This window comes from Canis lupus, chromosome 3 (genome assembly GCF_003254725.2).
Source record: "Canis lupus dingo isolate Sandy chromosome 3, ASM325472v2, whole genome shotgun sequence".
In the NCBI taxonomy this organism is placed as follows: domain Eukaryota; kingdom Metazoa; phylum Chordata; class Mammalia; order Carnivora; family Canidae; genus Canis; species Canis lupus.
Window position 1 is genome coordinate 58042674 of NC_064245.1, and position 27854 is coordinate 58070527.

The following is a 27854-nucleotide window of genomic DNA, read 5'->3' on the forward strand; positions in this document are numbered from 1 at the left end:
TAGTTTTATTATATACTAATAATGTCTAATTTTTAAAAAATTAAAAATATATTTTTATTAGAAATGACAAAATGTAATACCCAGAAATAAATAAGAAGTGTAGAAGTATAGGAAAAAAGTATACAATTCAATCAGAAAAAAATTGAAAAGACAAAAATTGGAGTGATACACTCTTTTCTTGAATAAGAAGACAAAATATTGTAGAAGCATTGGTTCTTCCTAATTAATAAATATTTTCAATGCAATTCCAGGAAAAATCTCAGACTTATCTGGAACTTGAGAAAATGAGTAATGAATTAATTAATCTTTGGTTTATTCAGATATAATTGACATGTAATGAATTAATCTTGAAAAATAAATGCAAAAGATATTTAGGAACACTACCCATACCCACACTCAAAATGGATATTAAACCAGTTAGAAATAAAATCATGGAGAAGGACAAACATTATATGGTCTCATTCATTTGGGGAATATAAAAAATAGTGAAAGGGAATAAAGGGGAAAGGAGAAAAAATGAGTGGGAAATATCAGAAAGAGAGACAGAACATGAGAGCCTCCTAACTCTGGGAAATGAACAAGGGGTGGTGGAAAGGGAGGTGGGCGGGGGGTGGGGGTGACTGGGTGACAGGCACTGAGGGGGCACTTGATGGGATGAGCACTGGGTGTTATGCTATCTGTTGGCAAATTGAACTCCAATTAAAAATATATATATATGTAAAGGAAAGAAAGAAAGAAAGAAAGAAAGAAAGAAAGAAAGAAAGAAAGAAAGAAAGAAAGAAAGAAAGAAGAAAGAAAGAAAGAAAGAAAGGGAGAGAGAGAGAGAAAGAAGGAAGGAAGGAAGGAAGGAAGGAAGGAAGGAAGGAAGGAAGGAAGGGAGGGAGGGAGGGAGGGAGGGAGGGAGGGAGGGAGGGAGGAAGGAAGGAAGGAAGGAAGGAAGGAAGGAAGGAAGAAAGAAAGAAAGAAAATCATGTGTCACTGGAATCAGACAGGCAGACAGATAAACAGCAGGACAAAAAAGAAGCGTGTGGAATGGTCCGAAGTATAGACAAGAACTTGGTGTATGATGAAGATGCTACCTCACATCAGTGGTAAAATTTGGGTTATTCTTTTGGATAAGTTACCAGATATTTGAAAAATTGGGAAAAATTAATAATGAACCAGATCCCAGCCTCACTCTCAAAAATAAACTGCAAATTAAAATTATGAGTGGAAAAAATGAAAGTATAACAACAGAGAAGAAAGAATGGGCAAATATGTTTCAATCTTGAAGGAGCTGCCAGGCACACGGTCGGGGAGGGGGGGAGTTGGCGAGTCCAAAGTCAGAAGCCATAAGGAAAGATTTGTCTAACAATTCAAGTTGTAAAAGTTCTTTCAACCCATATAAAGGCAGACATGGTATATACGCATAGTGGATACATGCAGGATTAAAGACAAGTAACAAAACATGGAAATTATTCACAACATGCATGATGGTTAATGGCGAATATCCCTCATTTGGAAGCACTTTTAGACAAATCTAAAAGAAACATATTAACACGTCTGATAAAGGGTGCTGACAAGAAAGTCACAAAGGAAGGAACGCAAATGATCGTAAACATTTAAAAATGTCTATACTCACAAGCAATAAAAGAAGTGCATCATTTTGCTCTTTTGAAACCAGCGCCTCTCAAGAGGTGGAGACTCTGGATATCCAGGAGCGACAGGTGGGTGAAGTGGGCGGCTCGTCCCCCATGACAGCCACGCACAGAGTACAAGACGTCTCTGAAAATCTAGTATAATATGTACCCATGGGTCACATGCACGCTTCTTAACCCAGAAATGCCACTGTCAGGAATTCAACCCAAGGGTGGGAAGTGTATGCACAAAGATATTAAGTGTAGAATTATTTCCAAAAACTATGAATTGGAAACAACCTAAATGCCCGATCATGAAGAATCTATTCATCAAATTCATGGTAATATGAAGACATGCCCCCCACCCCTGCAGAGCCAAGTGAAGGGTGCCAGAGCGAGATTTCAAATAGCCTGTGTTGCAAGCAGCCCATTTTCGTAAATAGATTGGCATCGAAACAAGTAAATAAGATGCAATAGAAAAAAATTATATATAAATATACATATATATAAGAAGTTATGCTTTTATTTTCTATACTATGCTAATTTTTTACAGAAAGCCTAATTATATTTATCATCAGAGAGAATATACAGCTATTTTCATCAGCTGGGAAATCACGGTGCAAACCCCTGGTGTCTGCACACTGGGGTGTGGGTGGGTGGCAGGAGTTGACCCGCTGAGCCTAGCACTGAAGCAGCAAACTCTCCCGGGCAACCTCCATTTCCAAAAACACTTCTGACTCCACATACTTAATTTCATTTTTTAGGTGACGTGGAAGTTCTACGTTTTTTTACTATAGTGCCCAACGAGCAAAATTTCTCTGAGCATTACACCTACCCCCCACAGCACACATACTCTCCCATGTGCACACGGCACTGCTCAGAGCCTTACACACACACAGCAGGTGACACACACTCTCCCCCAGAGGTCCTCACATACCAGCCCTAAGGGCAAGTCAGACCCACAGACCCCCTATCTCAACCAACACCCACACTGAGCTGTGCAAAGCCCAGTGGTAATCCCCCTGAGAGGACTTCGTAGGATTTGGGCCTCGGCAATGTCCCTGTCATATACTAGCCATTTCTAAGTGCTGCCATCAAACCCACCAAAATACTCCTTAATTCTCCTCGTTTCCTTATCTACAGACACCTGTTCCCCAGATGCAGGGGAAATGATTTTCCTCCTGCTACACTAAGCACCCTGTGGAAAGGCACACTTGTGCTGGTCTACACTCCAAAGGCAGAGACTGTATGCCCAGCCCAAGGCCTGGTATAGACTAGGGGCCCAATGAACACTGGTGGGGCGGGTGTGTGCAAATGAATATAGGAAGGAAGGAAGGAAGGAAGGAAGGAAGGAAGGAAGGAAGGAAGGAAGGAAGGAAGGAAGGAAGGAAGGAAGGAAGGAAGGAAGACATCTCATCTCCTCCTACCTCCTAAGTGCCCTGGATCCTCCCAAGCTGGTCTGCAGTGCAGCAGGGTCATGGCACCAGGGAGCTTGTTCAAATACACTCTCAGACCCTGCACCCTAACGAGACCCCTCGTGATTCACATGCATAAGACAGGATCACTGGTTCTGCCATATTCTGGTGGTTCCCCAGCTCTGCTGCACATTAAAATCACCCATGAAAATATATAACCCACTCTCAGACCCTGCACCCTAACGAGACCCCTCGTGATTCACATGCATAAGACAGGATCACTGGTTCTGCCATATTCTGGTGGTTCCCCAGCTCTGCTGCACATTAAAATCACCCATGAAAATATATAACCCACTCGTGGCCTTGGTGGGTGCTGGTCAAACATCCCCCGGTGATTCCGAGCTGCAGTCCAGGTTCAGAATTCAGGTACCATGGGTTTCTCTCGCAGCATCGGCCATGCGGGCCCAACCTGGGCTCTGGAGCACCGGAGAGATCCTGCCCCCATTTAGGAGAAAAGCCACCCCTCCCCTGCAATTCAAGGACCACCCACCGAGCTGTACATGGACCCTGGGGACACACCACCCAGTTCTAACCCCACCTCTGCCACTTCTGATGAGGCCCACCGACCCCTGCGGGCCTCATTCCCCCACCTGTGCAATGGGGCTGTTGGGGGTAGGGCTAGTCTAGTGCACATGATTGTTTTGGGGTGCAATGACCTCAGTGACCTCGAGCACTCACAAGAAAGCCCCCACCCTGCAGTGCTCCTGACCTCTGAAGCCCTCTGCCTACTGGGAGAGTTTAGATGAAGAACCTCACTCCTGGGAACTCTGCTTCCATAAAGAGGGCGAAAGAGAGTAAAGGTGGTCCAGGGTAGGGACCCTCTGAGGACAGCCTGGACTGACCCAGGAGGCTTAGCCATCCTCCCACTTTGTTTTCATCATTCGCGAAGAAAAATCTGCTTGGCTGGTTCCTTCTAGAGTCCCCGCGCCCGGAGCGTGGGCACTGGGCCGGCAGATTAAGGTTAGCACAGCCCCTCCCCACGCGCTCCCCCGGAGGAGCGGAGGAGCGCAGTCCTGCGCCACAGGGCCCGGCACCAGGGCAGCTCCAAGTGCTCCTCCATCGCGGGTGCCTCCTCTCCGCGCACTCCGCAGGCCGACCCGGGGCGCCCTGATGCCCTTCTCTCGCGCCAGCCCAGGGTGTGTGTGCGTGTGTGTGTGCGCTCGCGTGCGTGTGTGAGCGTGTATTCCAGCGTGTGCGCGCGCGCATCGGGGGAGGGGTGCCCGCAGGTTGGCTGCTGAGAGATGGTGTCCTTCCTTCTTTCCTTCCTTCCTTCCTCGTCCCTCTCTCTCCAGCGCTGAGCGGCAGCCCTGGGCCTCTGCAAACGGGCCGGGCCGGGCCGGGCGCCGCGCGGGGTCCGGGGAGACCGCTGCCCTCTGCGGCAGCCGGCGGTGCGCGCGCCCCGCTCCAGCGCCCGGCTCGCCCCGAGGCCCGCGCGCCCTCCCGGTGCAGCATGCGGGCGCTGTGACGTGCTCGGATAAATGCCGTGTAACTGTGTAGGCGAACGCGAGCTAAAAATAAGAACGGAAAATCTATCATTAAGGTATCATTGCGCCAGAGCAGCTATTTGAAGGCTCCCATGGTCCCCGGCGCCTGCGTTTGAAGCCCGCCTTGAGGCTTTGGGGGGTATTTGCAGAGAACTCCCGGCAGCGGCTCGCCAGCCAGACCTCGGGGCGCTGGGGGTGGCGCCTGTAATTATGGCAACACTCAAAATAAAATGAAATGAAATAAGCACTCACCTACCCCCTCCCCCGTCTCCCCCCTGCGCTGTCCTCAGGTCGCTGGGGAAGCCGCTGGGAGTGCGACTGGATGCTGACACAAATGTGACCCGGCCTATTGCGCAAAGCATCGAACCAAAGCTCTTTCAGATCCATTTCCCCAGCCACCCTCCTCCATCCACTTCGGATCAGGAGAATAAAGTGCCGGGAGGGGACCTCTGGAAGAGGAAAGGACAAGTGGGACTTGACCCCAGGCGGAGAGTGCGCCGCGGTGGGGCGCAAAGACGCCGGCTCCCAGGATGGCGAGCCTCCCGGTGCCGCGGGCTTCAGCCAACGTTGATCCCATCTGGTTTTAGCACCCGAAGGAGAGCCGGAGAGGCCGGCGGAGAGGCGCAGGGCTCGTGTGTGTGCGTGTGCGTGTGCGCATCCGGGGAGGGGAGGTGGCGCCAAGGTGCGGGCTGCGCGCCGCTCTGCGCCGCGGCGGGCTGCGTGCGTGTCTCTGTCCGCGCTGCTGAAACGGGCTCTTCGAGGGATCGGCGTCACATGACTCCGCCTGCCCCTCGCCCGCGCGCCGGGGGAGGGTCGGGCGGCACCTCCGGGGCCCCGGGGCGCGGAGGAGCGGAGAAGCGGTTCCGGCGGGGAACGGTACAGCTCGGCGCCGGCTCCCGGAGTGGAGCTCCCGGGGGGAGGGGAGAGCGAGCAGGAGTGGCCGGGAGCGAAAGCCGGGGAGAGGCAGCGCGCCGCGCGCGCGGACAGGGGACCGCGGGGGGCCGCGCGGAGAAGATGTAAGCGCCTGGGGTCGGGCTGGCCTCCGAGCACCATGCAGAAGGGGATCCGGCTGAACGATGGCCACGTCGCGTCCCTGGGGCTGCTGGCGCGCAAGGACGGCACGCGCAAAGGCTACCTGAGCAAGCGGAGTTCGGACAACACAAAATGGCAAACCAAGTGGTTCGCGCTGCTGCAGAACCTGCTCTTCTACTTCGAGAGCGACTCGAGCTCGCGGCCCTCGGGGCTCTACCTGCTGGAGGGCTGCGTCTGCGACCGCGCGCCCTCCCCCAAGCCTGCGCTCTCGGCCAAGGAGCCGCTGGAGAAACAGGTGAGGCCGGCGCCGCGTCTGACCTCCCGGAGCCCCGGCCGTGGCCCTCGGCACCCCGGGGCTTCCGCCGGCCGAGGACGCCCCAACTTTGGTCCTTGCACTGTCGGGCGTGGGGGGAGGCTGGGCTCGGGCGGGCCGCGACCCCGCGGTGGGCAGGGGTTAGGGACTGCGGGCAGGGAGGTGGCGCGGGCCACGGCTGCCCTTCACCCAGCGAGCTCCGTGGGAGGCGGGGACGCAGGGGCCGAGGCGCGGAGGTGCTGAGAGCCGTGGGGTGCGGGCGGAGATGGTCCAGAGGGCCGGACCCACACCGTGGAGGCGGACCCACGTCCAGCCACCCCCACTGCCACCCGCGGGTCCCTCGCCCCCGACAGCCCCGCTCGCCTGCTCCCGGCCCGGGGAGGGCGAGACAGAAGCGCCGGCCCCCCGCGCCGCTGGCAGGGAAGAGGACGCGCGCTAGCTCTGCCACCTTGGGGGTGGCGGGGCCGCAGGGGTCAGCTGGGTGCCTCGGAGCGGCGGCGCGGCGCTAGTCCCCCGGCCCGCCCCAGGCCAGAGCCGCAGCCCCGAGCCCCAGCCCCCGCTGTTCCAGGGCCCCTCTGGCGCGACGAGCCCGGGGCCGGGGCTGCTGCGGAGGCCGCGGGACAGGCGCGCGCCGCCCTCCTCCCCCTCCCCCGAGCCTCCGCCACCGCCGCAGTCAGGCCAACGCGCTGCCCTCCCGCTTCTGGAGCTGCAGGGCTCAGGGCCCGGCCTAGATGGGGGCGGGGGGGGGGCGGGGGTTGCGCCTCTGGAACGGAGGGAGAGAGCAATGTTAAAGACCCATGTGCTCTCCAAAGGCATCTGGTCAGTTTCCGGGCCTCTGGGCAGGTAAAGTCACAGATATTGGATCCAAAAATATCATCGCTGGAAAGGACCTGAGATGGGAGGGGGGACCAGCTGGTTATTGCCTAGAGGAGGACGCTGAGGCCCACACTGTCTCACCTGGCGACTGCCCCGCCGCCACTTCAGGTTTCAGAAAGGCAGCTGGGATCTCAGAGCCCCTGCTGGGTGCAGACTGGTGGTGATGGAAGCAGACAAACTGAAAGCCTGGCTGGAAGTTGCCCACCTAACTGGCAAGACAGGTCTGCGCTTGGCATCTGCAGTACAGCTCTTGCGTCCCTGCCCCTGTCTGGTGGGTGTTGGGGGATGATCTCTGGGGACTGGAGTATTTGGGGGTGGACCTCTGGGGACGGCAGGCCACAGGGCAGGGAGAAGCCCCCAGACCACCGAGCAGAGCCAGGAGAAGGCAGCTCTTCCACTCCATGGGGCCTCAAGGACTCACCCCAGAGAGCCAGACCCAGGCTGGGCCAGAGACACTGCTCCAGCCCTTGGTGACCTGCCCTGGCCAGCCTTCCAGAGCGTCACCAACCCTTGCCAGCCCAAGAACACCTGTACCTTCCAGTGGCCCACAGCCTGGGCCCCCACTGGAGCTCACCTCCACCCCTCATTCCCCAGCTCCAGAGCCCAGCGCCGAGTACCCGGCAGGCAGAGAGAGCAGGATGGAGGAGACAGTTGCTGTGGGCCTCACAGCGTCTGTTCTCAGCCCCTCGGAAGCCAGAGACAGGCCTGAGGCCAAACCTCAGCACGCTTACTTCCTGGCCCTGGGAGCTCAGAGAACACCCTCACTGCTCTGAGCCTCTGTGTTGTAATCCAGAAAAATGGGATAACAACACCTGCTTTCCTGAGGTTTCTGGAGCTCGGTTAGGTAACGTATGTAAGAGTAAGTTCCCAGCACCTTTTCACAGGATGTAGAGAAGCTGTAGCTGATCTGCAGTGCCCATGTGGGCATGGGACGGAGGCCAGACAAAAACGTTAGGGCTGGAAGGAACCTCAGGGAGACCATACAGTTCGTCCTTCCCATTTCACAGACAGACAGACGGAAGACCAGAGAGGGGAAGGGGGTTGCCCATCAGCACAGAGTAAGTCAGGGGCAGAAGCACACCTAGAATTCACCCAGCCTCCAAGAATCCCCAAAGAGGAGATCCTATGTTGATTTCAGGTCAGTGTTGGCTCGGGTGTGGAACTGCACTAGCGGCAGATAAGCACGATGCTCAGAGCTGCCTCCCCAGGACACTGCTAGTCAGGGGTGCCCAGATGTGCTCACCAGAGGGCCTTGTGGCACGAGAACAGGCTAGGGCTGCGAGGAGTAGGTGCGGTTTGGTGCTGCCCCTCTCAGGGGCTGCGTTCCTTAGAGAGCTGTGCCTCGTCTTGTGCACTTACGTGGATGTTCCTTCCATTTGGCCCCAGAGCAAGCGTTTGGTTCACATGGAAATGCACATCCCGCTTCTCAGGCCTGTGCGTGTCTCCAAGAATTTGTAACGTTTGTGTTCTACATCCCACAGTAAAACCGAGAGTCCCAGCAGCTGCCCCATATCTCTCGTTGGGTTGGGGGCCCCACGGCACCCTCAAGGCCCTGGCGACAGAGCCTGGTGCCAAGCCATACTGTCACTGGCTCTGCCCTGCATCTGGGCCCCACAGGAAGCCCGGATCGCAAATCTGCTGGGCATGTGGCAGACTGCGGTCATCAGGAGGCCTCAGAGATACTGGTGGGTTGACTGGACCAGCTGGTATCTGGTGAAGACCTGCTTTTAGCGGGATGTCATTTTGTCTGGGTCTAGGTAGGCAGCTTCCACCTGGAAAGGCCAGGGCAGGTTACGCCCTCCAGGGATTGGAACGAGTCCAGGACAATGCGCACAGTAGGTGTGCAGGGAGTGCTTGTTGACCTGAACTTGGTGGATCATAGGTTAGTTCCATACTTTAGATACTGAGGACTGACAGGCCCTGGCCCCAGGCACATCTTCACGTGCCGCCCTGGTATCCTATCATCTGGGGGTTTGCATGTGGGTCTGATGGCCCATGGTATGGCCCCAGTGTCCTGGAGCCCCTGGGTGGGATGACAGGGGCTCCAGACTGGCCCAGCCATGCTTCCATGCCCAGTGGTGGCTACAGGACACCTGCACCCTGCTTGCTCCTTGTTCTGCAGCCCACACACCAAAGGCTCTAGTGCCCTGGACTTAGGGTTGGGGTTCTACTTCCCTACAGATTGGCCCCCGATACTCCTGACCATGCTTCGGCTTTGAGTGCCCTACACAGACTTTCCACACCCTTGTTCTGATCCCCCTGAAAGAAGGGTTCCAGCCTCAGCTTTTCACTGGGGAACCTGAGCAGGCCAACTCAGCACCGTCCTCACCCCAGCCCCAACCAGAGAGGGTCAAACAGTGGACCCTGGGCTCCTCCTGGTTACCTGGGGACAGGAGGGGCACAAATGGATCCCTCCCACCAAACCTCAGTGCCGATGTGGGCAGAGGCCCCAGAAGTGGGGGGCCCATCGAACTGACTGTGCACCCAGGGGGTGCCTTCCCTGGAGACAGATGAAGCCCGCTCCTGGTCCTCTTCACAGCACGTGTTACTGGTTGGTCTGGGGCGTTCAGACCAGCAGCAGCTCTGAGGCTAGGAGCGTGCCCCCTTACAGCTGAGGATGCCGGGGGTGCCACCCCACGAGGCAGTGGGTGAAATGAGACTCTTTCTCTGGCTGTCTCAGTTGGCAGCTACGCATTCTCATCCTCACAAAGCACACCTCCCGTTGCTCTAGCACATTCTGCTTCTCGGCCAATCAGAAAAACGCAGACCTGCACGTAGGGGGGATAAGGTTGTGCCAAAGCAACACCCCTCAGACTCGTCACCGGGGGACTCAGACTGCGGAGGCTCATGCCTAAGGAGAAGTCCCATGGCAGTGGATCAGACACAGCCCCTGCAGGTGTGACGCCCTGGGGTTAACTGTGCGGGGTGTCTGTTCCATCTCCCAGACTTTTCTGGAGCTGAAACAAGGTTGAAGAGGCTCAGTAATGATACGTTAATTAGGACAAGGAAATACCAGGTCACTGCCCGCCTGTCTGCCTGGGGAAGGGAGTGAGGGGTAGCACCAGACCATGCACACTCAGGCTGCAGGAAGAGCTCACTGCTGTTTATTTGTGCAGCAGACTCTCAGTGCCAGACCTGTGCTAGGTCCTGTGGCTACAGAGGAAAATAAAGCTTAAGGTTTGTCGTCAAAGAGCTCAGGGGGTGGGTGGGGAGCCATCCCTAGGCACTCCTGTAGCTTTGGCCAAGTGCTGAGCATTCTCCCTCCCCGCCCCAACCTGGGCTCTGGAGCTCAAGGCGCCCAGTTTGGCTGCTCAGCGTCCTCCCCTCCTATGGTCCCATCTTCCCTCCACACAGCCCCCACCAGATTGACCTTCCCAGGCACTGCACAGAGCCTCTGAAAATGCCCTGTGCCCTGGATGACCTGTGGGCCCTACCCCACCTTCCCCATTATGCTCCTCCTCACCCTCCACAGGCCTCTTCTTTCCTACCCCAGGGCCTTGGCACCTGCTCCCTCCACCTGACATGACCTCCCACCCCATGCACTTTAGTGACCAAGTATAAAACTCACCTCCTTAGGCCTTAGCAATGAGCTGGGGCTCTCCTGCATCCACACCGTGTTACAGTCTTTGATGACCATGAATTTCGGGTGCAGGAGAAACAGGGCTAGCAGGGCTGAAGACGATGGGGCTGTTGTAACTAATGATTGGTGAAAGGTGTCGATGCCCTGATGGATGAAGGGACAAGGTCTTGACGGTGGAGACTTTATGAGGAGACACTCAGGTATCGCCCTGGGACCTGCCACCCAGCTGGGCAGGATGGAACCTGACATCTGAGCCTCTGCCTCCATGCACAGCAGACTCCGTGCTGCCCACCAAGAGAGACGGGTGGGAGGAGGGCAGGCTTGGGGGGCGGAGAACAGTGGAGGGTCCAGCTCGGGAGGTCAAGTCTGAGGTACCCAAGGCCAGAGGAGGCTGTCGTCCCTCCCCAGGAGTGCTGAGGCTGCTCCTCACAGAGACACAGGCCCCTGGTCAGGCAGAGGACACACTGGACATGCAGAGCATCTGCTGAGGAAGCAGGGTTTGCAACTCCTGTGTGCACGGAGGCTGTGGACCAGACGAGAGGGCCCCAGCCTATGGCTTCCCTGCCATGGGAGAGCCGTGGTGGCCCCCATCAGGGCCCAGGGTGGCCTGGGGCTGCCTGGGGGCTGCAGCCCCCCATTAGCTACTGTGCATACCAGGGCTCCACGTGAGATTTCGTCCTTCTTGATGCTTTCAGAAGCTTGACCTTTACAAACGGCAGAGCTAAAGGGCCTTTGGCTCCCCTGTGGCGTGAGTGCAGATTAGATGCACCATCCTGTAGCTGAGCTCCAGTAGATACAGTTCACAGAGCACCTGCTGCATGCCGGCCACTTCCCAGTCCTCCCTGAGGCCCTCAGTGGTTGTCACCATTACCCGATTTTTGAAACCACAAAACTAAGGCCCAGAGCTGACAAGGAACTTGCTCCAGGTGACAGAGTACACTGCCAGGCAGGACCTGAGCCCCTCCACCAGAAAGCGCTGGGGGTGGTTTGAGTTCGCCAGCCTCTGCCAAGAAAAACAGAATTAGTGGCAAATGAAAATCTGTCCCTGCTGCTCTGGTGACTTCCCTGGAGGAGCTTTGGTTTCTGCTTGGGTGGGAGGCTTGCAGCTCTAATGCCATGAGCCTTAAGGGAAAACCAACCAGGACAGGCGTCCACACCCCACAGCCCGGTTTCCCCAGAATCCGTGGGGGCTGGAGCCAGTGCCATGTGCTCGCAGCTGAAAACAGGGCTCAGCCCCCTCATTGTGCAGGAGCATTGGTGCAGCATGGACCTGGGGGGAGAGGGGACACCTGTGTGAGGGCACCTGTCATGCCTTTGACACCCCCACTGCCCACCCTGCTCTTCGAGAGGAACACGCAGCCCTGCAGACACGAAGCCTGCTCACTGAGGAGTGAGTTACCCATCTCCAGCAGCGAAGCAGGTTTGCTGAGAGCTGTAGGTTTCAGGCCACACGGACTGGCTTTGGATCCTGGCTCTGTCCCCTCTGGGGAAGGTCCTCAGGCTCCTTGAGCCTTGGATGGCCCATCTGTGAGGTGGAGACAGAAGCACACCTAGAAGTCACCCAGCCTCCTGCCTCCCTCAAGTCCCCATTCCAAGTGTTAAACTAGGTGCTACTTGCAAAGTCCAAGCACAGCACAGTGGGACTTGCCAATAAATGGTGGCTGGTGTGGCTCCAGCTTTCACCTTTATGAGCAGATTCCTGCCCAGTGCTGCTGGCATCTCTGGCGGGTTTGAAGCTAGTCAACAGCAAGCCATGACCCTGGACGTTAAGATGGGGTGGCAACTCTGAAAGACCTGTGGGCTTCTGGAAACATCCAAGCGAACATGCCCCTGAAGGAGCAGAACAACCACACCAGCATCCAGCCCTGTCCATCTTACCTCCTGAATCTCTCAGACCCACACCCTTGTGTCCCTGTCTCCTTCCAGCTGCAGTCCTGGTGGCTATCACCTCTCGCCTGGACTCAGGGGTGGCCACCTCCATGTGCACCCGTCAAGATGTGCCATGTGACGCTGCCGTAACATTAACACAGTGAAGGTGTGTTTCTTGTTGGTGCTTTATATCTTGTGCAGTTGGTGTTGTCATCCCTGGGGACGAAGCTGATGGACATTCATCCTGACACTTGCCGGTCACCACAGCCAAGGGGTGGGAGTGTAGCAGAGCCCTTCTGGCTCTGAAGCTCCCCCTAGAAGTGACCCACTCTGGCCACAGCTCAGTGGACAGGCTTCAGCCCCGAGGCAGCAGGCACTCCAGGGCCTGGTAGAGAGCGGTTGAGAGAGGTTGGGAGACACACTTGGAGTGGCCTGCCCCCCCGTTGGATGGGACCTCTCCCTGCAGGGGCCAGAGGACATGGTGGCCTCCCCCAGGAGTCTGGGGGAAGAATAAAGGGACCTGGGTGTCTGGGAAGACCTGACAGTCTCCCAGCATGCCCTGTGTCCTGCAGTCCAGCTGCCGGTGCGCAGCCAGATCTGTCTTTGCAAAATGCAGACCTGTCTGTGACACATGGCTCACACACACAGAGCAGTGGGGGCAGAGGCAGTGAGCCTTCAGGTTGGACATAAGGGCAGGAGACAGAAACTGAGCCAAGCCATGTGTGCTCATGATGGGAGGGGCAGCTCCGAGCCAGGCCTCCCCTTCTCCTTATGCTCAGTGACTCTGTCATCCCTGGCCAGGCGACCAGAGAAGCACACTGGGTTTCCCCCGAAATAATTAGGAGGAGAATTCTAGAGGCAGAAGCAGCGTTCTGAGCACATTAACGCTCCATCAGTGCCTGTCTTTCAGAGTGGCCAGTATCTCCCAGGAGCCAGGCCCATGCCGCTTGGCCATGGGAGTACAGCACAGAAGGCAGGGGCCTGCCCTGGAGGAGCTCCCTATCCAGCAAAGAGACCACCCAGTGGTAAACGTGGCAGCACAGGGTGCTCAGCACTGCTGTAGACAAAAGCCTAGGGCCTGAGGGGTCCTGGCAGGGGCACTTCCACCCACCTGGGGGCCTCAAGGAGGTGCCACCAAGAAGGGATGTGGAGGACACAGGGCACGTGTGTGGCAGGAGCCCCTGAAGCCAGCCCCCAAGGCCTGTGTGCCCAGTGGCAGAGTCGGGCCTTCTCTGGAGCAGCTGCTTGCTGGGTTTTTGATGGAGGCTAAACAGCGCATGGAGCCGGACGAGAGTTCCTGCAGTCAGCAGGCGTCTAGAGGGGTGGGGACAGACTGGCAGATATTTGTGCAGGAGCAGCCACACGTCACTTCTGTGGCCGTGGCTCCTCAGGCTGCAGTGACTTACTTGAGACAGTGTTGAGCAGCAGGCATGGGGAGGCTACACTGACTTGAGCCCCAGGCCACGGGCTGTGCTACTTCATACAAGGCTGAGTCTGGGGAGGAGGGGGGCATCCCCGGTCCAGGCAGGGCAGGCAGGGCATAGAGGTGAGCAGGTACTGAGGTGTTCCTGGCAGCAGGGCTCGGTCCTGACCAGGTGGCAGGCCAGAGTGACCCAGGACTCAGGCCCCCCAGGAGGTGACAGTCGGACAGGGGCCTGAGACAGGCACTCGGCTGGGGGACGAAGCAGAGCCCAGTGCAGTAGCCAGGCCCTGAGAAGATTCCAGCTTTAGAACTCTGAGGCAGAGCCTAGGCAAAGTGAGGCCACTCAGAGCAGGGGAAGGATCGTCAAGTGGGGTCCAGGCCCCATGTGGGGCCATGTTGATGAGGTTACAGTGTTAGGAGTGGGGCAGCTGGCCAGGTCCTAGGATTGGTGTGGGAGCACCATGTGGAGGGAGCATCACATGGTGGACTGTGGACTGTGGACAGCTCATCGTAACTCGAGTACATCGGCCTCCATCACATGGAGGGGCTGTGGACGTTAGTCCTCCCACTGGCCCACCTGGTGAAGTGCCTTGTGTACCTGACATGAGGGTCGTGCAGCCAGGGCTGGAGGAGCCAGCATGTGAGGAACAGGCTGTGCTGCAGAGGCATTGAGAGAGGTTGGGAGACGCACTTGGAGTGGCCTGCCCCCCCGTTAGATGGGACCTCTCCCTGCAGGGGCCAGAGGACATGGTGGCCTCCCCCAGGAGTCTGGGGGAAGAATAAAGGGACCTGGGTGTCTGGGAAGACCTGAGAAGGAGTCTGGATGATGGCCCGTATTGAGGGGAGGGTGGAAGAGGTAGAGAGCAGGCCAGAGTGTGTCCATGTGCACATGCTTGCATGCACATATACATACACATGCACATACACTCGTGTGCACACACATGGCGGAAGCTCCAGCGGGTTCTCCAGCAAGGCCCCCTCTGGACTGGATACTAGGCAGCATCTGGCAGAGAGGGCTGGCAGAGGCCCAGGGCCAGCTGGGCCCAGGCCCCGAAGGAGGACCAGGAGGGAGGAGCCAGGAGCCCGCAGGCGACGAGGCCCCAGAGACAACCATGCGTGGTGCCTCCATTGCTCAGCTAGAGGAGGCAGGGAGCAGAGACCCAGATGATGGGTCTGGGTTCTGGCCGACCAGGGCAAATCGGGGCAGGTGAGACTGGACGCTGGGGCCAGAGAGGCCAACTTAGTGACCCAGGTGGGAGGACATGAAGCCTTGAAGTAGGGTGGCATGAGGTGGGGGAAGGCATGGATTCTGATGACGAGAGCAGAAAACCAGCTGATCAGTTGAGTGGAATGAGAGGGACGTGGGAGCTGAAGTGATGCCTGGATGGCGGCCCCTGCTGGCTCACAGACACCCCCAACCCTAGTGCAGCCTCAGCCCCTTGGCCCACAAGCCCTTGGGGCCCCGTATGTGTGCTCGTGCCCATGGGTTTTGGGGGCAAGGACGTGCATTTCTTAGTCTGAAACAACATGGTGGATGGTGGACTCTCTCCCAGTTCTGGAGGCGAGGAATCTGAAGTCCCAGGGAAACATGTCTCCTGGCTTCTCCCAGCTTCTCGTAGCGTCTGGCAGCCCCTGCTGTCCCGTGATGCGTAGACACATCTCTCCACCTCTGCCTGCCTCTTCGCTGGGCTCTCTCCCCGTGTGTCTGCGCCCTCATGCTCCTCTATTAGGGCCTCTCCTTCCTAACCCAGCACAGCTCATCTTAACTCAAGTACGTCGGCCAAGACCCTATTTTCAAATAAGATCATAGTCATGGATTCTGGCTGCTTGTACACGCGTGTCCGTGCACACACGTGTGTGTTTCCTGGTAATTTGCCACCGATGGTTGATGAGACCCATCATTTAGACTTGCAGAGGATTTCATTGATTCAAAACCCATTACTGAGCACTTTTATGAACCATGAGCTCTTTTAAACCATGTTTAAAACAGATTGTTTTAAACAAACCTGTGAGGTGGCAACACCCTGCCTGCTTTGTGAAGGAGAAAGCAGATCCACAGAGGAGATGCGCTGAAGCCCCCAAGGCCAAATAATAATTCATTTGAACCAAGGTCTGGTCACTCCAAGCCTTGGTGCGTGCCCCAACCCGAGAGTCCCAAGGTGGACACCCCAGAACATTGGTTTCACAGAATACAGATTGATCTTTTAGAACCTGAAAACAAAAAGGATTCCATGGTGGAACAAGTCCCAGGAAAGGTCCTTTGTTGCAGGACTGCTCAGAGCCTTGATGATGCCACAGGCCTCTGGGTCTCCCTGAGGAGTCCTAGACCTCACTCGGGAGAAGCCAGGTCCCACCTCTCCCAGCCCACTCCACTGCCCGAGCCTGAGAAGCAAAGTCAGTGTCCCCTACTCTGTGGCTTTGCTGGTTATGAATTAATAAACCGGGCTCCAGCGCCACAGTGACAAATGCGTTCAGTCACCCGTTCAGCAAATGAAGGCTGCTCCATGCCCGGGCTGAGGCACAGAGCCAAGCTACAGGGGTATTTCTTGGTCGGAAATCATTCAGTGGAAAGGAAGGAGCTCATTCACAGCAGCTTAGGCAGAAGTGAGGACTCTCGGAGTAGTCGCGGTGGTAATTAACGGGCCCCACCCAGAAGACGTGTGTCTGGCCCTGACCCTGGGGCATGTGCCCACAGCTGCTCCAGGGCTGCTCTCTGGGAGGGTGTGGGGCGGGAAGTCACGGTGGGGACCCACTGGCAGAAGCGTGCACCTGCCAAGGCCCTGCAAGAATTCTGGACCTGTTGGATGGGTCTGGCCTTGATGCTCGTCATGCATCGGGATCCATCGAAGGACTCCTGGGGGTGCCCCAGGTCAAGGCACACACCCCTTATTTCAGATGGAGGAATGCTCTGGTCTGTCCTGGATGTCCGCGGAGGCCCTGGGGCAGTGCCCAGCCCTTCTTCTGCCCTGTGAGGCTACAGGGCTCCTTCCCTGAGCCTTGCTTTTCTAACAAAGCCAGGGGTGGCCCACCGGTGGATTCTGCTTCCATGGCACGTCTGGGTCTGTTCCAGCAGTTCTTGGGAGACCCGTGAAGAGTCTGGGCGGAAACGTGGACTCCCAGAGGAGGCTCCAGATCTGAGTTTACCCTGTACCCTTGATGTGTCCCGTATCCTGTAGTATGTGAGTCCTGATCTCACCCAAAACCCCAGGGAGGGTCTGCAGGTGTGAGGTGTCCCCACGGCTGACTCCAGGACAGTGCTGCTGTTCTATAGAGGGATCCACCCCGTGGGACAACGTGGTCATATCATGGGGGCAGATGTGACTCCAGCCCTGTCCCATGATCATGTGGAGGCCCGTGTGTAGTTCTGGTTGCGTCCTGTGGACCCTGAGAAGCTTCAGGTAGTTCTGCTTGGTCACACATCACTCTGGGAGTGCCCGGGATGTCGTCACAGCAGCTCCATGACTCCAGTAGGTCCACAGGGTCTATCTGTACCTCTGCAGGGGCCTGTCTCTTGCCTACACACAGCCTTGTCACTCAGGGAGACCCTGGGCTGGCTTAGCCACCAGGGGTGACCTGAGATCTGTCTGAGCTCTGAACCGACACCATCGGAGGCCGGGGGACCATTTCAAGGACTCTGATGGCATCTGGGGTCACTGCTCCTCCCTGGGGAAGACTGGTATGACAACATTTATCCAGAACCCCAGAAACACTCCAACTCCCATCTCAACCACCAGCCATGGGAGCTTCTCAGGCAGTTGCTGAGGATAAGACATTCGGGTCTCTGTGGCATCAGAGGGCTCCAGGGAGCCAGGCTGGCTCACCCACACGCCCTGGAGCCTGGGACCTGGAAGAAAGGCCAGGGGCCTCTTGTGCCCCCAGCCTGTGCCCTCATCACAGACGCTCCTGCCCCAGGATCCAGAAAGCCTGTCCCAGACACGCCTGACCAGCCAGGAAGGAGCTTGGGGGGTGGGGGGAGCACGTCAGGAGCAGAGCACATGTCCAGACTTCTGGGGCAGGAGGAGGGAGACGGGGAGCCCCTTACCTGGGTGCAGCCTGTCACAGCCTGAGCAGGAGGAGCAGACTGAGAAGGGGAGATCTGTGGGGCTGCTTCTGGAGCCTGTGCAGCAGCCCCGGCTGGGAACCTCATCTACTCTGTGGAAGGAGCTGAGAGGCACAGGACAGGGGTCTGGGAGGGTGGATACTAGGGAGGCAGAGACAGACCCAGGGAGAGCACACCAGCCAGACACAGCCCAGTGCACACAGGGTGTGTGGGGATGGCAGCCCCGCACGGGTGGGCCGTCAGCAGAGGAGGGGAGGAGAGCCCGAGCGCCCCGGTCCTCCCCTGCAGCCACCAGTCACCCGCCCACTGGCCAGGTTGGACACTCAGTAACTCTGACGTTGCCGCAAACCTCTGAAAGGACTCAGAGCCTGGACAGTAACCCCATTCTCACTGCAAGCCCACAGCGCACGCACCTGCTGGGAAGTCACCTCTGTTTTGAAGTAGGCTCGGTTGTCCTCTCCAGCCAAGCTTGCCAAGGGCAATGAGACTATAAATATATTAATAAATTAAAATTATAGCAACCACGTGTTGGATGCTTGGTTGCTGCTGGGCACCAGCATTAGATTATCTGACTCCCACAGCGATCGTGAAAAGAGGGGACTCCTCACGTGACCCCTTTGTGCATATACGCTGCAAATACAGTGACTACCACAAGCCTTGTGGCGATCGCCGTCACCACGGGGCGTGAGGTGCCATGCAGTGCAATACTGCTGACGGGTCACCATGCTGTGCATTACGTCCTGTGACTTACTCCTCTTATGACTGAAAGCTTCTACCTCTTGACCCTTTTTTCCCGTTTTGCTCACACCCCGCGCGCGCGTGCACACACACACACACACACACACACACACACACACACCCCTCTGGCAACAACCAATCTGTCCTCTTCTCTGAGATTGCTTTGGTTTGGTTTCTTCATTTGTTTTGTTTAGATTCCATGTCTTTATCCATCTATCCTTTGATGGACACCAAGAGTGGTCCTAAGCCTTGGCTGTTGTACATGATGCTGCCATGAATACGGGGGTGCAGATAGTTTTTTGAATGAGTGATTTTGTTTCCTCTAGATAAATACTCAGAAGTGGAATTGCTGGGTCATGGGGTAGCTCTATTTTTAATTTCTTGAGGAACCTCCACACTGTTTTCCAGAGTGGCTGCACCAGTTTGCATTCCCACCAACAGTGTAAGATGATTCCCCTTTCTCCACATCCTCACCAGCACCCGTTGTTTCTTGTGTTACTGATCTCTGCCATTCTGACAGGTGTGAGGTGGGATCTCATCGTGGGTTTGATTTGCATTTCCCTGGTGATGAGTGATGTCGACTATGTTTGCATATGTCTATTGCCCATCTCTGTGTCACCTTCAGAAAAATGTCTGTTCCAGGCCTCTGCCCATTTTTTAATTGGATTGTTTTCTTGATATTGAATTACATGAGCTCTTTACATATTTTTGATATTAGCCCTCCATCAGATCTATGATTGGCAGATCTCTTCTCCCATTCAGTAGGTTGCCTTTTTATTTCGTCGGTGGTTTTCTTTGCTTTTGCAGAAGCTTTTTAATGTGACAGTTCCATTTATTTATTTTTTGTTTTATTGTCATTGCCTTTGGAGTCAGAACATCACCAAGAGTGATGTCCGGAGCTTAATAACTATATTTCTTCTAGGATTTTTATGGTTTCTGGTCTTTCATTGAAATCCTTAACCTATTTTGAGTTAATTTTTGTGTATGGTGATGAAAGTGGTCCAGTTTCATTCTGCATGAGGCTGTCCAGTTTTCCCAACATGATTTGTTGAAGAGACTATCTTTTCCCCATTGTGTATTCTTGCCTCCTTGTTGTATGTTAATTGACCATACACACATGAGTTTATTTCTGGGCTCTCTGTTTTGTTCCATTGACCTGTGCATCAGCTTTTTTTGCCAATATCATATTGTTTTGATTACTACAGGTTTGTAACATAGTTTGAAATCAGGAAGCAGGATGCCTCCAGCTTTGTTCTTCTTTCTGAAGATTGCTTTAGCTATTTGTGATCTTTTGTAGTTCCATACAAATTTTAGGATTATTCCTTTTCTGTGAAAAATGCCATTGAGATTTCAAGAGGAATCACGTTGAATCTATAGATTGCTTTGGGTAGTATGGACATTTTAACTGTATTAAATTCCTATCCATGACCATGGAACTTTTCCTTTTCTTTGTGTCATCTTTAATTTCTTTCATCAGTGTTTATTTATAGTTTTCAGAATACAAGTCTTTCACCTCTTCAGTTGTTTATTCCTAGGTATTTTCATGTTTTTGATGCACTGATAAATGGGACTAATTCCTTGATTTCTCTTTCTGCTGCTTCATTGTTGGTGTATAGAAATGCAACAGATTTTTATTTGTTAATTTTGTGTGCTGCAACATTCCTGAATTCTTATATCCATTCTAACAACTTTTTGGTGGTGTCTTTGGATTTCTGTTATACAGTAGCATGTCATATGCAACTAGTAAAGATTTTACTTCTCACCAGTTTGGATGCCTTTTATTTCTTTTTCTTCCCTGATTGCTATGTCAAAGATTTTCAGTACTGTGTTGAATAAAAGCGGTGAGACTGGACATCCTTGTCTTGTTTCCGAGCTTAGGGGGAAGCTTTCAGTTTTCACTATTGTGTGTGATGTTGGCTGTGGGTTTTCATATATGATCTTTATTATATGGAGGTATGGTCCCTCTAGCCCTAATTGGTTGAGAGTTTTTTAACATAAATGGATGTTGAATGTTGTCAAGTGCTTTTATACATCTATTGAGATGATCATATCATTTTTATTTTTCATTTTGTTAATGTGATGTATCACACTGATTGATTTATGGATATTGAACCATCCTTGCATTCCTGGAATAAATCCCATTCAATCGTGGTATATGAGCCTTTTTAATGTGTTGTTGATTGTTTGCTAATACTTTGTCTAGGATTTTTGTATATATGTTTATCAGGCCTGTAATTTCTCTTTTTTGTGGTGTCCTTGTCTGCTTTTGGTATCAGAGTAACATTGACCTGGGAAATTGTGTTTGGAAGCATTCATATCTTCCAAGGTGTGGTATTCAATCTTCCCATTTGGATAGGTATTAAATCTTCTTTGAATGTCTAGTAGCATTCACCAGTGAAGCTGTCTGGTCCTGGACATTTGTGTGTTTGGAGGTTTTTGATTACTGATCCAGTATCCTTACTATAATTGGCCCATTCAGATTTTCTATTTCTTCATCATTCAGTCTTAGAAGATTATATGTTTCTAGGAATTTATCCAGTTTTTCTAAATTGCCCTATTTGTTGGTGTATAATTGTTCAGAGTAGTCTTTTATGATCCCTTGTATTTTTTCAGTATCAGTTGTAACTTCCTCTCTTTCATTCATGATTTTATTTGAGATTTCTTTCTTTTTTTCTTACTGAGTCTAGTTAAAATTTTATCAATTTTATTTATATTTTCAAAGAATCCGTTTCATCCATTTTTTTCTATTGTCTTTTTCGTCTCAATTTCATTGATTTCTGCTCTGATCTTTATTATATCTTTCTTCCTATTGATGTTGGGCTTTGTTCCTCTTTTTCTGGTTTCTTTAGGTGGGGAGTTAGATTGTTTACTTGAGATTTTTCTTGTTTCTTGTCTCACTAAAACTTACCTCCTGGAACTACTTTTGCTTTATCCTGGAGATTTTGGTATATTATATTTTCATTTTCATTCATCTGAAGGGTTTTTTTCCATCTTTGATTTCCTCATTGATCCATTCGTTGCTGAGTAGCATGTTTAATCTCATTGATCCATTCATTGCTGAGTAGCATGTTTGTGATTTTTCGCAGTTTTCTTTTGTAGTTAATTCCCAGTTTCATGCTGTTATGGTCTGGAAAGATGCTCAATATGATTTCAGTCTTCTGAAATTCATTGGGAATTGTTTTGTTGCCTAACATATGGTGTCTCCTGGACAGTGTTCCATGCACACTTGACAAGGATGTGTTTTCTGCTGGTTTGGGGTGGAATGTTCTGTGTAGAGCTGTCAGGTCCATTTGGTCTAATGTGTCCTTTAAGGCCGCTGTTCCCTTGTTGATTTTCTGGCTGGTTAATCTCTCCTCTGGTGCAGGTGGGGTGTTAATTAATGTCCCCTGTTGTTGTTCCATTGATGTAGATTTCTCTTTTTATGTCTCTAGTGTTTGCTTTATATGTTTAGGTGTGCTTATGTTGAGTATGTAAATATTTACAAATGTCGTGTCTTCTTACTGGATTAACCCCTTCATCATTGGTAATGCCCCTGTGTCTCTTATTACAGACTTTGTTTTCAAGACCCTTTTGTCTGATACAAGTGTAGCTACACCAGATTTCCTCTGGTTTCCATTTGCATGAAATGTCTCTTCCCATCCCTTCATTTTCAGTTTGTGTGTTCTTACGTCTGTATGGCCTGACATCTTGTAGCAGCATATAGATGGCTCTTGTTTTTTGTTTTAATCCATTCAGCCTCTGTGTCTTCTGATTTTTGGAGAATTTAGTCAGTTTATGTTTAAAGTAGTTACAGATGGCTTTGCCCTTATTGCCATTTTGTTCATTATTTTCCAGATGTTTCCTATTTCCTCACTGTTTCTTGTTCTCTTGCTCTCTCCCCTTGTGGTTTTATGCCTCTCTTTAGTGTCATGTTTAGATGCCTATCTCTGCCTAACATCTGTGTATCTAATTTAGGTTTTTGTTTTGTGGGAACCACGTGGCTTACATACATCAGCCTACAGATAGACCTCAGAGATATTGGAGGTTTGGTTCCAGACCACTGCAATAAAGTGAATATTGCAATAAAGCGAGTAAAATAATTTTTTTGGTTTCCCAATACATGTTAGGTTATGTTTACACTATACCGGAGTCTATTAAGTATACAATAGCATGATATTTAAAAAAGCAATGTACCTGCCTGAAACTAAAAATACTCTATTGCTAAAAAATGCTAACCATCATCTAGACTTTCAGCAAGTCATAATTGCTTATCGCAGATCACCATAACAAGTATAATAATAGTGGAAAAGGTTGAAATATTGCAAGAATCACCAAAAGGGGACACAGAGACACAGAATGAGCAAAGGCTATTGGAAAAATTGTTGATGCGGTTGTCATGAACCTTTACTTTGAAAAAAAAATGCAGTAGCTATGAAATGCAGCAAAGCAAAGCATGGTAAAATGTGGTGTGCCTACTATGTGTGTATACATACTAATTTATTTTAAGTTGATAGCAAGTTAAGTTTGAACACATTCTAAAATTTTGCATTTTTACTCCCTCCCCCTACATTTTAGGCTTTTGATGTCTCATTTTACATCTTTTTATTTTGTGTGTCCCTTAAGTAATTGTTGCAGGCATGGCCATTTTTACTGCTTTTACCTTTAATCTTCCTGCCAGCTTTATAAGTGATTAAGCCACTGCCTTTACCTGTATGTTTACCTTTCCCAGTGAGACTTATCCTTTTATGTGTAGCCTGGTTCCCAATCAGCGCCCTTGCTTTTCAGCTTGAGGGAGAGAATTCCCTTTGCCATCTCTTTACCATCTTCCCTACTGCTCAGCAATAGGGAAGTCCTCCAGTTCCTGCTTGTCTGGAAAATTTTCTCTCCCCCTCAGTCTTGAACAACATCCTTCCCGGGTAGATCATTCTTGCTTGGAAGGTTTTTCCCTTTAGCATCTTGAATATATTCTGCATCTCCCACCGGCTCACATGGTCTCTGCTGAAAACTCTCTGATGTCTTCCAGGATCCCTTGTATGCACGGAGTTGTTTTCACATGATATTTTGAAGATCCTCTTTGTCTATCACTTTTGGAGTTTCCATTATAGCAACATGTCAGGTGTGGGTCTCCTCGGATTCATCTTCTTTGGGAGTCTCTAGGCTTCCTGAGCCTGGGTGTGTGTTTCCTTCCCCAGCCCAGGGATATTCTCAGTCATTAGGCTTCAAATAAGTTTTCTGTCCTTTTCTAGGGGATAGTTTTCTTCTCTTTCTGGAGCCATTATTATACAAACATTCCCTTGATGTTGTCCTGTAGGCCCATTGAGCTGCCTTTACTGTTTTAAACTCTTTTTTCTTTTTGCTGGTCTATTTTCGAGCACGTGCACTGTCTTCCTGTTGACCGATCCTTTCTTCTGCTTTGTCTGCTCTGCTGTTGAAGTCTCTTGTGCATTTTTCGCTTCAACTTTGTATTCTTCATTCTGTGACTTCTGTTTGGTTTCTTCTCATGTTTTCTTTCTGTTGAAATTCTGTGTTCACCCACTGTTCTGACATCAGTGAGCTCCTCTATGACTATGACTTTGAACTTTTTATCAGGTAAATTAGCCATCTCAGCTTCACGAAGGGTTTTTTTCTGGAGTTTCATCTTGTCCTTTCATTGGGAGCAGGCCTCTGTTTCCGTATATTTGCTTTACTCTCTGCATTGATTTCCACGTATTAGGGCAAACAGCTCTCTCCTCATCCTGAAGGAGTGGGCACAAGAAGCCCAAAGGTGGCTTCTGTCCTGCTGTCTGGGCAGCACCCCTTGAGGTTGGCTGCCAGAAACTGTCTCTCTAATCAATTCAGTTCCATGGGGCCCAGAACAGCAAGCCCCTGGCCACCAGAGCCAAATGTCCAAGGTATGTTCTTCTGCCAATTTTGGTGGGTCCATAGGGGAGTGCTGCGGCAGAACAGGTCAAGCCTACCCAATGGGTATGGTGAGAAGGGAGCCATGGCCTCCCCCCACTTTTAATACCCTGAGAATTCATAACTTTTGCCATTCCCACACGATGACAATAACCTCCTCTTATCCTAATCTTGCTACTTCCCCTGGAGAAGTTTGCCCCATCTCTCCATGCTGCCAGGGAAGTAGGATAAAGATGGGAAATAGGCTGGCACAGAGACCATTGTATCACCCACAGGGCCCACTCCAGGACTCTGCTTATTTGGGGTGGGCTTCCCTTGATGCTGAAAAATACAGCAGTCTCAAGCCTCCACTCACAAAGACCATGAACTCAATGTCTTACCTTCCCCACCTGGTAGATGCCTCTGAGAGATGCAGCCTCTGAGAGATGCAGCCACACCAGGTGGCACACAGCAAGTATTCAGAGGGTTATTGGTGGTATTACATTGAGTATTAATAGGAGTAAGGGGATGAGTGGCAGAAATGTCAAGGTGCCTAATGGAGACATCCTCAGACTCCTGGAGTAGATTAGCATTTATGTGTCTGTTCATTCTTTTCTTCTTTGGCCATTCGGCTGCACCTGCTCAATGCCAGACTCTGTGTGAGGTACAGAGTCCCCTGGGGAAGGAAGCCAGCCACAGCCTGGTCTTGAGCCATCCAAGTCCTGTGGATCAGGCAGGACTGTGAGGCTCCATGGGAGGAGAGGACTCAGGGAGAAGGCAATCCTCAAGTGAGAGGAGGACGGGGGCTACTGGACCCCCTCCCCACCAGACTGAGATCCAGACAAGCACCTTCCCCCTGACCTGAAGTTCTGTGTCTTCCCTAGCTGACCCCAGGACACAGTGCCACACCTGGGCCCTCAGGCCAGACTAGGGCTACACACTCTAAAGAGAAGGGGGCCAGGCCAGAGTCACACCTAGAGCCTCCTGAAAGCTGTAAGAAGAGACAGGGAGTCATCTTGGGCCTGAGCTTCAGGGAAAGATCGCACACTCTCATCCAGGCTGTGTCTCTGCCTCCCTCCCTCCCTCTCTGTGAGCAGGTGGATGGATGGGCAGGTGGATGGAGATGTGGATATGCACATAGATGGTGCAGGTATAGAGAGAGAGGGTGGAACTGAGAAAAAGTAAGAGCCCAGTTTATCCACCCAACTACCCACTTCACAGATGAGAGCCTGAGCATACCAAAGAAGGGGCCCACCTGCCCTGAGCTGCACCATGGGTCAGATTCCACACCAATGCCCTTTCTCTGACCAGGAAGCCACCTACCCCTCTTCACTCTGGTGAGCCCTGTCCATCCCTGTGAAAACAGCACTGGGTCACCGAGGAGCCCTGGACTACAGCCCTGGCCCAGACCCCGTGAGGCCCTCACACCTCCAACCATAGCCCCTGCATGAGAGGGGGGTCACCACCTTGCAGGTGGCTCTGCCCCCAGGGGACACCTGGGCTGCACCTGCCTGGGACTGCTGCCTCCCCAGTCCCACTACCAGCGCTTTGTGGGGTCTCTTCTCTCTGTTTGCAGGCCTCTCCAAGTGCAGGTCTCTCCATGCACGGGTCTGAGCATCTGATGTTCCCCCTCCCCGCCCCATCCTTCTCAGTTCTCCAAATTGCCTTTTTCTTAGCATCTTCCCGGAGTCTGGAACTCAGCCTTTCTCTCTATATGTGTGGGCTTTGTTCTTTCCCCCAGCGGATTTCACTTTTTCTCTCCACCTCTGTGTCTCTGCTCCCCTGCCCCCGTCTCTATCTCTGTCTCAATCTCTCTGTCTCTGTGTCTCCATCTCTGTCTCTATCTCCATCTTCATCTCATCTCTTCCCCTGTCCACGTCCTCCTGCCTGCCTCTGTCCATGTCCCCCTCCCTTACCTTCCCTTACCCTCAGTCCCCGCATAGAGCACAGCCTTAGTCAAGTGGCAATGACTCCCTCGGTGAGCACCGTCTGCTAGTCGCTCAGGCAATGGGCACTGTGCTTGTATAGACCTGGGGTTGGGGGTCAGGGGGTGGTTACAGGCACAAAGTGAGCACATGGCCCTCTTGTCATCCAAGGCACCTGCGTATCAGCCCGGGGCCACCTGGGGCCACAGAACAGCCTAGTCCTGGCTTAGCGCGGCTGCCTGCAGGGGACCTTGGGGGTGTGTCTTGCCTCCCACCCTGTGAAATGGGGGTGATAGCGCATGACTCCTTGGGTGAGAGGTGCTCCTGGCAAGGCCATGTGTGCAAGGAGCCCAGCCCCGTCCTGCAGCCTCCAGTTCCTCCTGCAGTGGAAGCTCCCAAGTTGCCTGCATGGCACCCTGCTCGTCCTCCTCCCTGAGGTTGCCCTGGGCCCTCCTCAGAGTTCACTGTGGCATTAGGAGGTGCAGTGAAGTTTCTAGGTCATGTCTTCCCCCCAGGCCCCCACCCCTACCCCTGCACCAGCCACTGCTCCATCACAGGGCATCTAGGTGCTGTCTCCATGGACAAGAGATGCAGCAGGGTGCTGGTGAGGACGCTGGCCACAGCCAAAGGCTTAACCTAGAGCAGAGGTGACAGGTCTAGAGGCCCCACAGGGGCTGGACAGATGCCACCCTGTGGCAGTGCCTGGGGGTGGCTGGGGAGGGAGCCCTGGGAACCAGTCCTGCCCCAAGGGGCAGAGAGCCAAGCATCCTTACAGCTTGAAAACCAAAGGTGTCCTGTGGCGATGGCAGGGTTTAGGCTTGGGGGCTTCTAGGCTGGCTTCCTTTGGTTGTACCTGCTGATGCAGTGTTGCAGGGGGAGTAACTGTGAGCTTCTCCCCTAAGCCGGGCCGACTGGGGAGAAACCTCTGCTCGGGGCTGAGGAGCTGACTCACTCCCCATGGCTCTGAGGGGCCAGGGAGACCACTGAATGGGCTCATCTGCCCTGGGGACCAAGGGGACCCCCTCTGCCTGTCTGTGGGCCACTGAGAGACCCCATTTCTGAGTTAGGACCCAAAGTCTCACCTGTGTGGAGGTTCTGTAGGCTTTATCACCTTCACCTCCCAGTGCCAAGCCCCGGCCAGAGAGGATGGTAGGTGCCTGGGGAAGGTGCGTTATCCTGGCTCCTCTGCTTCCCAGCTGTGTGGACTTGGGCACGTGGCACAACCGTGCAAAACAGGTAACACCTGCTCCACCTGGTGACGTGGGAATCCATGAGATCACGGGAGACGAGCACTGGGGTGTTCATCATCCTTGAGAGTCAGGGGCAGTGCTTGACAGCCACCTGCAGCTCTTCCTCACCTGCCAGGGAGGGTGGGGAGCCCACCTGAGCCTTCCGAATTCAGCTCTTTGAGACTGCAGCTGACATTTTATTACATAGCCCCAGTTATGTGTTTCCTAGGAAACAAGTGAGAGACATGGACGCTCCGTCCACACGCACATGCACACACACTGGCTGCCACCGAGACTGACAATTAACAGAAATACAGTAAATGTCAGCAGAGGCTAAAAATAGTTTACGCACCACACTCAGCTGCTGCTCCCTGCGCC

The 27854-nt window shown here is 53.0% G+C and overlaps 1 protein-coding gene across 2 annotated transcripts in view; it reads left to right on the top strand.

Moving 5' to 3' along the window:
* Positions 1-5253: 5253 nt before the first annotated feature.
* Positions 5254-27854, top strand: part of RASGRF1 (Ras protein specific guanine nucleotide releasing factor 1) — a 93258-nt gene continuing 70657 nt past the window's right edge. Inside the window, exon 1 of one of the 2 annotated variants that reach the window (XM_025437654.3) lies at positions 5254-5902. In XM_025437654.3, coding sequence (XP_025293439.1) covers positions 5627-5902 — 276 coding nt within the window. In that variant the 5' untranslated portion in view covers positions 5254-5626. The remainder of the gene's footprint in view (positions 5903-27854) is intronic. The other variant, XM_025437655.3, reaches the window with a different exon arrangement.